General features: G+C 47.8%; 1 protein-coding gene across 1 annotated transcript in view; it reads left to right on the top strand.

Moving 5' to 3' along the window:
• Positions 1–10,189, top strand: part of SLC5A11 (solute carrier family 5 (sodium/inositol cotransporter), member 11) — a 12,087-nt gene extending 1,898 nt beyond the window's left edge. Inside the window, 13 exon segments of the mRNA XM_009585562.1 lie at positions 1–32; positions 286–345; positions 858–962; positions 2,275–2,380; positions 3,219–3,299; positions 3,738–3,943; positions 4,762–4,897; positions 5,672–5,779; positions 6,166–6,316; positions 6,554–6,722; positions 7,286–7,501; positions 8,729–8,891; positions 9,969–10,189. The exon segment at positions 1–32 is cut by the window's left edge and continues 16 nt beyond it. Coding sequence (XP_009583857.1) covers positions 1–32; positions 286–345; positions 858–962; positions 2,275–2,380; positions 3,219–3,299; positions 3,738–3,943; positions 4,762–4,897; positions 5,672–5,779; positions 6,166–6,316; positions 6,554–6,722; positions 7,286–7,501; positions 8,729–8,891; positions 9,969–10,189 — 1,754 coding nt within the window.
• Positions 10,190–11,198: the final 1,009 nt, after the last annotated feature.

Genomic DNA, 11,198 nt, shown 5'->3' with positions numbered 1-11,198 from the left:
CGGGAATTGCCGAACCAGCCTATGAGTGGAACGTGAGTGTGGCACGGCGGCTCTGCAACCGTCTCTGTCCTGTACAGGGCAATTCCAACACCACCGAGTCGCCACACAAGGGTATAGGTCTGGCGGCTCCGAAGGCTCAGGCTCCTGCTGCATGAGCTAGAAGTCACCACCAGCTGCTGGGGGTTTGAGGCCTCTGAGGGATAACCCGGTCCCTGTGTCCCCACTGATCCACCCGATCACAGCCTTGACCGGCATCGCTGACCTCCCTTTCCGTTTCCTTTGCAGGGGATGTTTTGTGTTTTGGTGCTGGCCTGGCTATTCCTTCCAATTTACATTGCAGCAGGAGTAAGTGGAGGGGATGTTGTGTCCGTCGATGATTTGCTGGTATTTAAACCACCTGCTTGGCTCAGGGCTTAACCACCTCCTGCTGCACCTGCGCTCCTTCTGGAAGGCAGGGCACAAGCCAGGGTGCACCCGGCAGCTCCGGTGGCCTGGGCTAAAGGGGAGGAGAGCTGCTGCTGGGAACAGCGCTGGGGGTTCGGGTGTGGGGGTCAGGCTGCTCCACTACCCCTGGCAATGGAGCAGAGCTGCTCCATCTCCCAAGGAGATGGACGGAGGCATTCATATCACAGTTTATAGTGAGCCTTATGTCAGATGTTACAGCAAACCATGCTTGCCAAACCGTTGTGCTGGCCTAAGTAGGCAGCTGAGAATGAAATACCAGCACAGTGCAACTGGCAGGGTCGTTCTGGTCTTCTACCAGTGCAAACCGCCCACGCCGGCTCCGTGGGTGAGCCCTCTGCAATTCGCAGGAGCGACTGCGTACCACCTCCTCTGACAGCATGTCTCTCGCGTAGGTTACTACCATGCCTGAGTACTTGCAGAAACGTTTTGGAGGCAAAAGAATTCAGATGTTCCTGGCGATTCTCTACTTGTTCATCTATATCTTCACCAAAATATCAGTAAGTAGAAAAAAGCATGGAAACAGATTGAATTCAATTCACTTTGGAAACATGTGCTGATCAGCGAGGCTGAGAAATGCAACTACTGGCCCTTCCCTATGTTAGCAGAAAAGGGTGTATTATCAAAATAACCAAGGAAGATAGACTATAGTTGTTTTGAGAACCTACACAAAAAGAATAACTTCCTTTTTTTTTTTCCCATTAAGGATCTGAATGCTTGCTACAGTAGGAGGGAAAGCTAGGTGTCAATGTCCTGAGCAATAGTTCGTGGAAAAGTTGAGTCGTGAGCGTGGATGCATTTGTTGTTAGATTTTGTACATCTGGCAGCTTACCCGGTTTCTTCCCTTTGCACATTTATTGACTGCACAGACACCAAACGCTGTTATGTGTGGGATGAATAAGAATGTAGGAGTTGGTATGTGTTTAGGTGAAAAGAATTTAGTGATTTATTGCACCTGTTTGATGTAGTGCCTTGAATAAATAACTGAATCAACCCTTGCACAACACCTCACTAGCTGTTCATTAACTGTGCAGCAGTGCATGAATCTGTGAAATCAGACAAGTCCCTGCCGGTGTTTTTCCTGTATGTACAGGGCCAAAGTGGGACGCGCTGGCTGACACACGCCTGCCTGTGTCCCCTCTCAGAAAATACAATTCCTGAGAGACAATAGATCGTTCAGATGCTTTTATATCAGCCTGCCATTCTATGGTCTGCCGTTTGCCTATCCTAAAGCTCTCCTAAAATGCAGCATTTTCACGTAGCTGCAGAGCTAGTTGGTCAGTGCTGGGTCCCAGCCCTGAGGACACTCTTCCTTATTATCTCCCTGTCACCGTGTCAGCAGGGAGGAATTCACGTTATGGCAAACCGGTGCTGAGGCTGGTGGCAGGCTGAGGCACCCGGGGAGGTTTGTACCGCAGGTGCTCCGGTCCCCCACCCAGCTCACTGGAGCTCCGGGGAAGAAATGAGCTCACCCCACCCAAATGCCTTTTTCACAGCACGCTGTGCATGCTCCCCCTCTCTTGGGTCAGCTCCATCATGGCCCTCCCTGTCCCCCCGTGGCCAGTAATAATAAATTGTCTAAATGCTGAACAGAGCCTGGTCCTAATGCACAGGAGGCAGGAGCTGGGGCTGCAGCGGGATGTGTCACGGGGAGAAGATGCTGCAGGGAGCCGGGGAGTCACAAGCAGTTACAAACCAGACTGGTCCCAGCAAAGGAGACAGCTTGGTCGGCTAAATGTTCATGCTCCTGGCACTACCAGCTTTGAGGGGCTCGGTAATATAATGCAACTGTGATAATGTCTTTTTCTCTAGGTCGATATGTATGCTGGGGCCCTCTTCATTCAGCAAGCCTTACACTGGGACCTCTATATCGCAGTGGTAGGCTTGCTGGCAATCACAGCCGTTTACACTGTGGCGGGTACGTGGCTGAGTATCAGATCATACCGCAGGTCCTGCTTAGTGAGCTGAGCCTGTTCACGCAATGCACCATGCATCCTTGCGCTCGTGATAGGAGTCCTGTGTTTCCCATACAGTCTGGTTTTGCCATAAGTATGGATAATGGGGGGGGGGGAAGCAATTGATAACTGGCCTGTTAAGAAAAAATTACCAGGTAAGAGTAAATGAATACCCCTTGTAAGGCCATACCAGATATGGATGCATGTCAGTTCTGCTTTAAGGAGAAGCTATGCTTGAGGCATTTGCACAATACATTTTTCCTCTGGGCTTTTTGGAGGTATGAGTGATTTACATAATAATGAGCCGTGTAATGCGGAAAGCATTGTCAATCTTGGGTGCCCTTTCAGGACTTATGAGTGGCCAAATGGAAAAAAGCCATGCACGGAGTAAGCAGCAAATCCCAAACAAATAAAGGTTGCTCCTTTCCCAGTGCTCACCCCGAGTGATGTTGCTCATAAAGATCCCCCCCCCCCCCCCCCCCTTTTTTTTTCTTCTCCTCCTTGTTCAGCTTGGGCTTTGTTTTGGAGCTTTTCCATGTATTTCCCGTAGAAATACTTATACTGGACTTTGGCTTTTTAGTGACAAAATGGTGACTCATTATGATTCAAAACATGAGAAATTTCAGCCAAAGTGTCATGCACAGGAATTGGCCGAACTGCCCCCCAAGATGGTCAGAACACACCAGCCTGCCAGGCATGGGGCTCGGCTTACGCTGCTTGTCAAAAACTTCTGCAAAGCCCGAGATGCTACGACAGAACAAACCCAGTTTCCCACAGTTTGCTGCTCTTCTGCTCTCTTAGGTGGCCTGGCAGCTGTGATATACACAGACGCTCTGCAAACTCTCATCATGCTGATCGGGGCTGTGACGCTCATGGTCTTCAGTGAGTGTTTCCCTGGGGTTTTATTACTAAAACTATGATAGAAGCTTTACCAAGTACTACAAACAAGCTGGATCATTACAACTGATTACTCAGCTGATGTTCTGGGAACTGCTTTCTATGTATTCTCCTGTTGGAATATACGCTTATACAAATAATCTTATAGTAGTTCTTTATGTGGTAAAAATGCATGAGTACTCCCTGAAAAACCTCTAAAGAAATACGTTCTGAAGCGATACTGTAGATGAACAAGCACCTTCTCTAGCCAGCAGTTTTGGCATTATGCTATCCCCCAGCCCAATGTTAGAGTCAATAGCTTCTGATTTTAAAGATTGATTTTAAAGAATACTTGTGGAGGTTCACCTATAGCAACCACAGAGACTGAAAATCAGAGTACCGGCCTGGGAAGATGTGATAACTGCTTCTCATAACCTATTTTAGGCTTTGTTGAAGTTGGCGGTCTTGAAGGTTTGCAGAGAAAATACTTTGATGCCATTCCCAGCACCCGCAAGGAAAACACTAGCTGCGGCTTGCCAAGAGAAGATGCTTTTCACATTTTTCGAGACCCTGTTAACTCTGACCTTCCCTGGCCGGGAGTTTTGGTGGGAATGACCATCCCGTCCCTGTGGTACTGGTGTACCGATCAGGTGGGTTACTGCTTATTTCTTTGTTCGGTTTCAAAAACATGTTATTGGTTGTTTGACTCTGATTACAAACCTAAGGTTTGCAATGTAGCTTGGACTGGTTTACTACTTCTGATGGGAATTCAGTAAAATCTGACGCTTTCAATCCTAAAGCTGCAAAACTTGATACGCACAACTAAGTTTTGGGAATCATTTCAACATAAAAGAGGGTGAGAATGTATGTATGAGCTAATCCCAGTCTACAAAGATGATTTTTTTTTTCTAACTTAAGCCTTTCACTTCTTGTGAACCACCTGTGAACTCACTCCTTCAACTTCCCGGGGCTCTGATTACCACCCCTCCCAGTGACTACATCAGAACCAGCAAGACTGAAGCCCTGAGCAACCTCCTGATGTTCCTGTAGCACTCTTTTATTGAACTCATTTTGCTTGTTTCAGACTCTGTCCTGCTTTGACAGGAGGACTGCTGAACTGGCCAGGTTTAGCCATCAGGTCAGGCAAGTCCACAACAAAAGAAGAAGAAAATAAGATTTTAAGCCTGAGCATGATTAGTTTAGGAACAGATTATGCAACACAGTATACTGCAGAAGCAAGGCTCAGATTTGGTGACACAAGCAGTGCCTTTCAGGTCTACGTTTCTGTAAAGTACTCAAGATCTGAAGGAAGAATTATAAAGCTACAGCCAAGCTCTGTGTTCACCCTTCTAAGATTTCAATAGTTTAGAGGAGGACAAAGTATACACATGAATGCAATCAGTATCATATCATCTACAGCTAGCTCCTCTCTGCTGACAGTGGACCAAACACATTTTTTAATTTCTAGGTCATTGTTCAGAGGTCCCTTGCTGCTAAAAACCTCTCTCATGCCAAAGGAGGCTCCTTGATGACCTCCTACTTGAAAATTTTGCCCCTCTTTATGATGGTAATGCCAGGCATGATCAGCCGGATTCTCTTCCCAGGTAAGTGCTGAAGGAGAGATCTGTTTGTTCTATTTATCGCTACTGGTTGTGCCTACTCTATGGAGCTGGAACAGCCTTTACCGAGTAAATTAAAAGGTTGCAATGCATCAAATGCCCAAAGTATGAGGAAATTTTCTTCCAGTTTAAGCTGGAGAATGCACATCCTCCTACAGCAGACCCCAGACACACATTGCACAAACGCGCTGCTCCATGTGCTAGAGCAGTTGGCTGTCATCCGTTCTCACAACAGTTGTGCTGATCTATTCTGAGCTTGCTTCCTGCAGCTGCTCTGCATTTTGACCATGCACTTAAGCCCCTCCTGCATCCAGCACATTACTCCTCCTGGAATTTAAGTTTGAGGCACTCGGAAAAATCCTAACATACCACCTTGAACGTCATAAACTGCTCACCGGGTGGGAATGTGTGGATGTGCCTGTCCATGAGGGGGTGTGCCGGAGGTGGGTGGACAGCCTTAGTCCTCACAGGAGCAACATTCCTAGAGAAGAATTAGACATTCAAAGCAGGTCAGCTACCTATACTGGTAGTATCTTTTGCATGGAAGGGAAAAAAGGGAAAACAGAGAAGCCCAGTGCTGCCCTTACCTTGCTGTGTTGGGATAGTCCTGCGATATTTGCTGGAAGCTTTCCAAGCTTTCCAATATCCAGTATTTCACTTAGAAAGCGGTTTAAAACATTCAGTAGATTAACTTGTTTAGATTTATTGGTTTATCGTGGCTATGGAATACTGCCTCTCACTCCTCCTTGCTTATTTTAGATCTGGTGGCTTGTGCAGATGCGGAAATTTGCCGAAAAATCTGTGGCAACCCATCTGGCTGTTCCGATATTGCTTATCCTAAGCTGGTCATAGAACTTCTGCCTGTAGGTAAGGAGCTTGGTAATGGTTCTGGCACTGATGGGTATGCACCAGCCAAAAGACATCCATGAGAGAAGTTCAGAGCGGAAAATACCCTGCAACTATGATTTCAGTAGGGGTTGGTGAGACAGTGGCTAGGGACAGCATGCAACAGAAGAGATGGGTGATGATCCAGTATCCAGAGGTCTAATTCAGTCAAATTTGGATAAGAGATGAAGCACAGATGTTTAACAATGAGAATCAACTGTTAACACCTCCCTATCACTGCCATTTTAAAATCGGGGGTAAAAACATTTTCAAAAGTCTGTTCTAGTTTAAAGAAGAATTCAAGGACATCCTACAGTGGGGTTATTGGGGATTTCTCAGGGCAGCTGTACTTCTCCTTCTGTTTCCAGGACTCAGGGGCCTGATGATGTCAGTGATGATAGCAGCTCTCATGTCCTCCCTGACTTCCATCTTTAATAGTGCCAGCACCATTTTCACCATGGACCTCTGGAAACACTTCCGTCCTCGTTGCTCCGAGTGGGAACTCATGATTGTTGGCAGGTAGGGAGACCTAGGACATGCATATTATATCAGAGCCTGAGCATTAGAGACACATCTCAGCACACCTCGCAGCCTGCTGCCCCTGTACAGATGCAGTATCTTCATATTGCACAGGTTTGGTGGAGGACTAGAGTGGAGGCCTTATGGTTACGAGAGATCTCAGTCGGAGTCTTGCAAGCTGAGCAATTGGAAAAGAACAGTCTGAACTAACAGTAATGGCGTCTTTTTCTCGCACAGGGTCTTTGTGCTGCTGCTCACCGTGGTCTCCATCCTGTGGATCCCACTGGTACAGGCCAGCCAAGGAGGGCAGCTCTTTATTTACATCCAGTCAATCAGCTCCTACCTGCAGCCCCCCGTGGCAATGGTGTTTATACTGGGTTGCTTCTGGAAAAGAACGAATGAAAAGGTAATGGCTCTGCTGTGCTCAGCACAGTTGCCTCTGTGGCCTTGCTGTCCTCATGAGAGTCCTGCAGTTCCAACCACCACCCCAGGCTCCAGTTCTAGGGCTACAGAAGGCACAGTGAGCCCAGAGAGTGAGGGAGCCAGACCAACTGGCATCAGGAGCCCTAAACCTCCAGTTTCTCCACAAAGACTGGTGCTGGGTAAAGGGTAAAGTCTCCCCAAACCAGGCTTCGGTTAGGTGGAGAGCAGTTGTCAGCCCCCCACGATTAAGGCAACCATTAGGATACAAATATCACTCTTCAAAGTATTCTGGCGTAAGATGTTATCCTTCCCCTCCATACCAAAATTAACGACCCACTTGACCCCACGGAGGAGAGGTTCCAGGCCGCTGTAACAGCACTGGCAGACCTAGATAGCAAGAGCAGAAAAGGGAGGAGAGGGAAGCCCACCAAAAAAACAGCAAGGAGAAGGCCTGGCCAGCTTACAGCCTGAGAACATGGGTATAGCCCTGGATCCTGGGTGGATGCATGCTGCTTGCTGCGATAAAGAATACCCTTCCTTTCCTAGGGCGCGTTCTGGGGCCTGGTGATTGGGCTGCTGCTGGGTATCATTCGGCTGGTGCTGGACTTCATCTACCCAGAGCCCCAGTGCGGCGAGACCGACCTCCGACCAGGCGTGGTGAAGTACATGCACTACCTCTACTTCTCCATGGTCCTGGCCGCGATCTCCACGCTCACTGTGCTGGTCGTGAGCATGCTCACAGAACCCCCCTCGGAAGAAATGGTGCGTCACCCCTTCAGATTTCTTTTGTTATTTGTAAATGGTTTCCAGGATGCCCCACACTACATCCACGGAAATAATGTGGGGATAAATAATCTAGAAATGGAAGTTTCCATTCATTCTTTATTTACGACCACACTTGCAATAACCTGTAACAGCAATCCCTCCTCTGCTCCAGCACCCTGCTGCCATTTAAGATTTTGGTCCCGTAAATCCAGAGTCCCACCCTGGAAAGTGGTCAACAGTAGCTGCTACAAGGAGCTGTTCTTAAGTTTCAAACGTGTGTTTAATCCATGACAAATTAGCTTTTTCCCTCTATTTTCCAAGAAATTCCAGCTTCTGGGTCATCTTTATCAACTCTCTTACTAATTTAGTGAGGAACCATTTTTACTCGCAGAAAAGAGAAATCAAGGGCAGAGAGCACACTTCCTCTGGAACAGGTTTGTGCCAGTTTGACTATTTTCAATAGATACACCGAGGCTACAGAAAAACATTAGTAGCAGAAAGAAGGGCCAGAGGGACCTTCAGAAATCATACAGCCAACGCATCCTCTTGCTTCAAGACAGGACTAACCTGATACATTTCTGAAAGACCTGGTGAACTTATTCTTAAAAGTCCCCCGAGAGGGAGAATGCCCAGGGAGGTGTGTGATCAAATCAAGAGCTCACCTGCCCTTCCCGTAGCAGTTTTTCCTCATCTCCAACCTGAATCTTTCCAGCTTCATGTTGTGCTCATCCCTTCCTGTCCGCCCTATTGTTGATACTGAGAACATTCCTCTTTAATGAGTCTTTTGCATGTTTGAAGAAAATTATCATATTTCCCACCTGTCTTCTCTTCTCTCAACAACCCCGGTTCTTTGAATCATTCCTCCCTGGCCACAATTTCCATTCTTTTGCTCCCTTCACTGACCCACCCTCAGTCTGCATCCAGTGATGGTCCCCTGCAGAAGTGTCTCCTCCTCAGTAACAGGGAGTGAAGAATGCCATCCTTCAGAGTGTATCTGTGCAAAGAGCTATCGTGTTCCAGACAAAACTAAACTCAACATGCCAGTGGTAGCCATCGCTTCTGTAGTTACCAGCTGAGCACTTTGCTGTTCACCTGCTCCAGCAGAGCGGGAGAACAGATTTCAGCCCCTCTAAGTATTCTCTCTGCAGGCTGCTCTACTGCTAAGGTAGTCCTTTAAACAACCATGAAAGCAGTTTTCTTTAACACCACTCTTCATGCCATCAGATAAGTCGGCTTACCTGGTTCACACGTGGGGATCTACCAGTCAAGAAAGACCTAGCAGTCAGCCCTTCCCCTGATGCTGCAAAAGGAGTGTGTGAAGCTGAGCGTCCAGCTCTCCAGATTGATATAAGCATTGCTTCTGAAAATAGTTCAAATGATAATAAATGTAAGTGCTCCAACATCGTATTCAGTAATACCTACACTTAACAACCCTAGGCATTATGTAAAGCCTTTGAAGACAAGAAACGTTAAAACTACTTCCTCTGGATTTCTGTAACTTCAGGGCATGCTAAAAGGTTTTTACCTGACAGTGTTACCTAAGCAGAAGTTTAGTTTCTTTTCCATCTCTTGATGGCATTAGATATGCTTGAAATCAAGAAGGAGCTGGATGGGATACAGAAAGCCATGCCTATTATCCTGCACTAGAGATTGGTGCTGCTTGCACCTGCTACAAGGAGAACTGATTGAAAAAGGGGAGGGTGGAGGAAAAACACAATTATTTTCATGAAATTCCATTTCTGTTTTTCAGTGATGTTTTCTGATCGACTCTAGCAGCAGGGAGAACCCAGAGCCCTGGGCGGAGTTCTTGACAGATCAGTGAAGGAGGATTTACATTTTTTAAAACTTGTACTTGTCGGTATTAGGTACAAACATGCATAGCAACTCATTCTGCATTTTCCAGCGATGATTATCATCACTTCTTTTTGCCAGACTTGGGGCACTGTTTATGTAACTTTGCAGCTTTTGCTGTGTATCCCTTTGATCTATAAAAAGCTGTTAAAAAGTTAATGAATTACTGCGCAGCTCTCCCAACTGCTGGGAAGTCTCACAGTTGTGGTGCATGAGTGCCGCCTTCCCAGCATTTAGTTGTGTATGCCCTAACCCACACCAGAGCTGGGAGAATTCAATTTACACGTGTGTGGCGTGGAGTAACCCTGAATGGACTAGAGCATGCACCAAGCAGCTACAGCTGAGCTTTTAGGTTTGGTCTACTGTTACTGTTTATTAAATGTTGGGAACAGCAGAACTTGAGCTCAGAGCTCCAGGGAAGAGTGAAGTTGGTACTACAGCCCCAGAAGATGCTAACTGACGGGCTTCCTACACCTCAGCGTAGCTAGTGTATTCATTTAAAGAACGCTGGTGTGCTTTTACATCAAAACCCTTTGTACAGGACCACACTAATACATTCCTGGGACGTGTTTTGTTGGTGAGATTTATACCTCACTATTGACTGTCTTTTTAGGTACGACTAACGCCAAAGGGAACTCAAAGCTGATGACCACCTTTCTGTGGCTCTGTGGGATGGAGCGCAAACAGGAAAACGCCGAGAACGTGGTGCCGGCTAAACCCGAGCCGCTTCCCGTGGCTTCCCTGGAGGAGAAACCGCTGGTGAAACATGCCCTGAACATCAACTTGCTATTATGTGTATGTGCTGGCCTCTTTCTCTGGGCCTACTTCGCATAGCAGTTGGCTATTCGATTCCAGATGACATCAACTAATTTTAATTGGTGTAAATAATAATAATTAGCAGAGGGTTAATGTAATTCTTAGTGCTTTTTAAATTTTATTTCTTTATTTAAGAAGACAGACACTCCTCCCTAACCCTTTCCTTATTTCTAATGGAGGTCTGGCTGCGAAAGGTGCTGAGCGCTCAGCACCATCACTGTTGGACCTGAACTGGCAACAAGACGGGTGTAAAGAGCTAAGGAAGGTAGCTAGGCAGACGAGGTTGGTTTGGTTATTTTAAATATTTAATTATGCTCTTTGGGGTTAGAGCACTGCCTGGAATTCAGGAAGTCTGGATTCTGTTCCTATTTATGCCTCTATAACCAGCTACAAGCACTTGTTTCCCCTTTGGTTCAGCTCCTCTACCCTGGAGGGGTGAGTGCCCAGAGAGCCAACGCCTGCTGCCTGTGCTCTCTCGGAGCAGCGAGCCGTGCCTCGCTGCCTCAGCCGTGCCGGTTTAGCTTCCTCCCTCAGTGCAGCGGGCAGAAGCACGTGTGCAATTAGTGCTCACGGGCCCACTGACGTTACTGTGAGTTTGTGCTGAGTTAATGTAGCTCTTGGGGCCTGCCTATGTTGCAACCTGCCTATGTTGCAGCCTCCCCGCGTTGCAGCCTGCGTGCGTTGCAGCCTCCCCGCACAGCGCGAGCACCGCTCGCAGCGCTGCGACAGCAGGGCTGGCCAGCGAGCTGACCAGGGGACCCAGCGTGGGAACTGCCCCCAAAATGTCGCCCGCGTCACCTGAAGGAACTAAACCAGCCCAAACCCACCAGGTGCTGCCAGGGACGAGGGCAGCGCTGGGCCCGGGGGCACCCCCTTGCCTCCTGGGGAGGGCCGGGCATGCTGCAGCTATTCTGTGAGCACTTCCACGCCATGAAAACCCTCGGTCGGGACCAACGACCACCTTTCACCTAACGTCCGTCCCCGGGGCAGGAGAGGCGGGCTGAGTGTGTGTGATTCAGCCTGCCCC

This window comes from Fulmarus glacialis, unplaced genomic scaffold (assembly GCF_000690835.1).
Source record: "Fulmarus glacialis isolate BGI_N327 unplaced genomic scaffold, ASM69083v1 scaffold20649, whole genome shotgun sequence".
Classification (NCBI taxonomy): domain Eukaryota; kingdom Metazoa; phylum Chordata; class Aves; order Procellariiformes; family Procellariidae; genus Fulmarus; species Fulmarus glacialis.
This window is presented reverse-complemented; position numbering and strand designations above follow the sequence as displayed.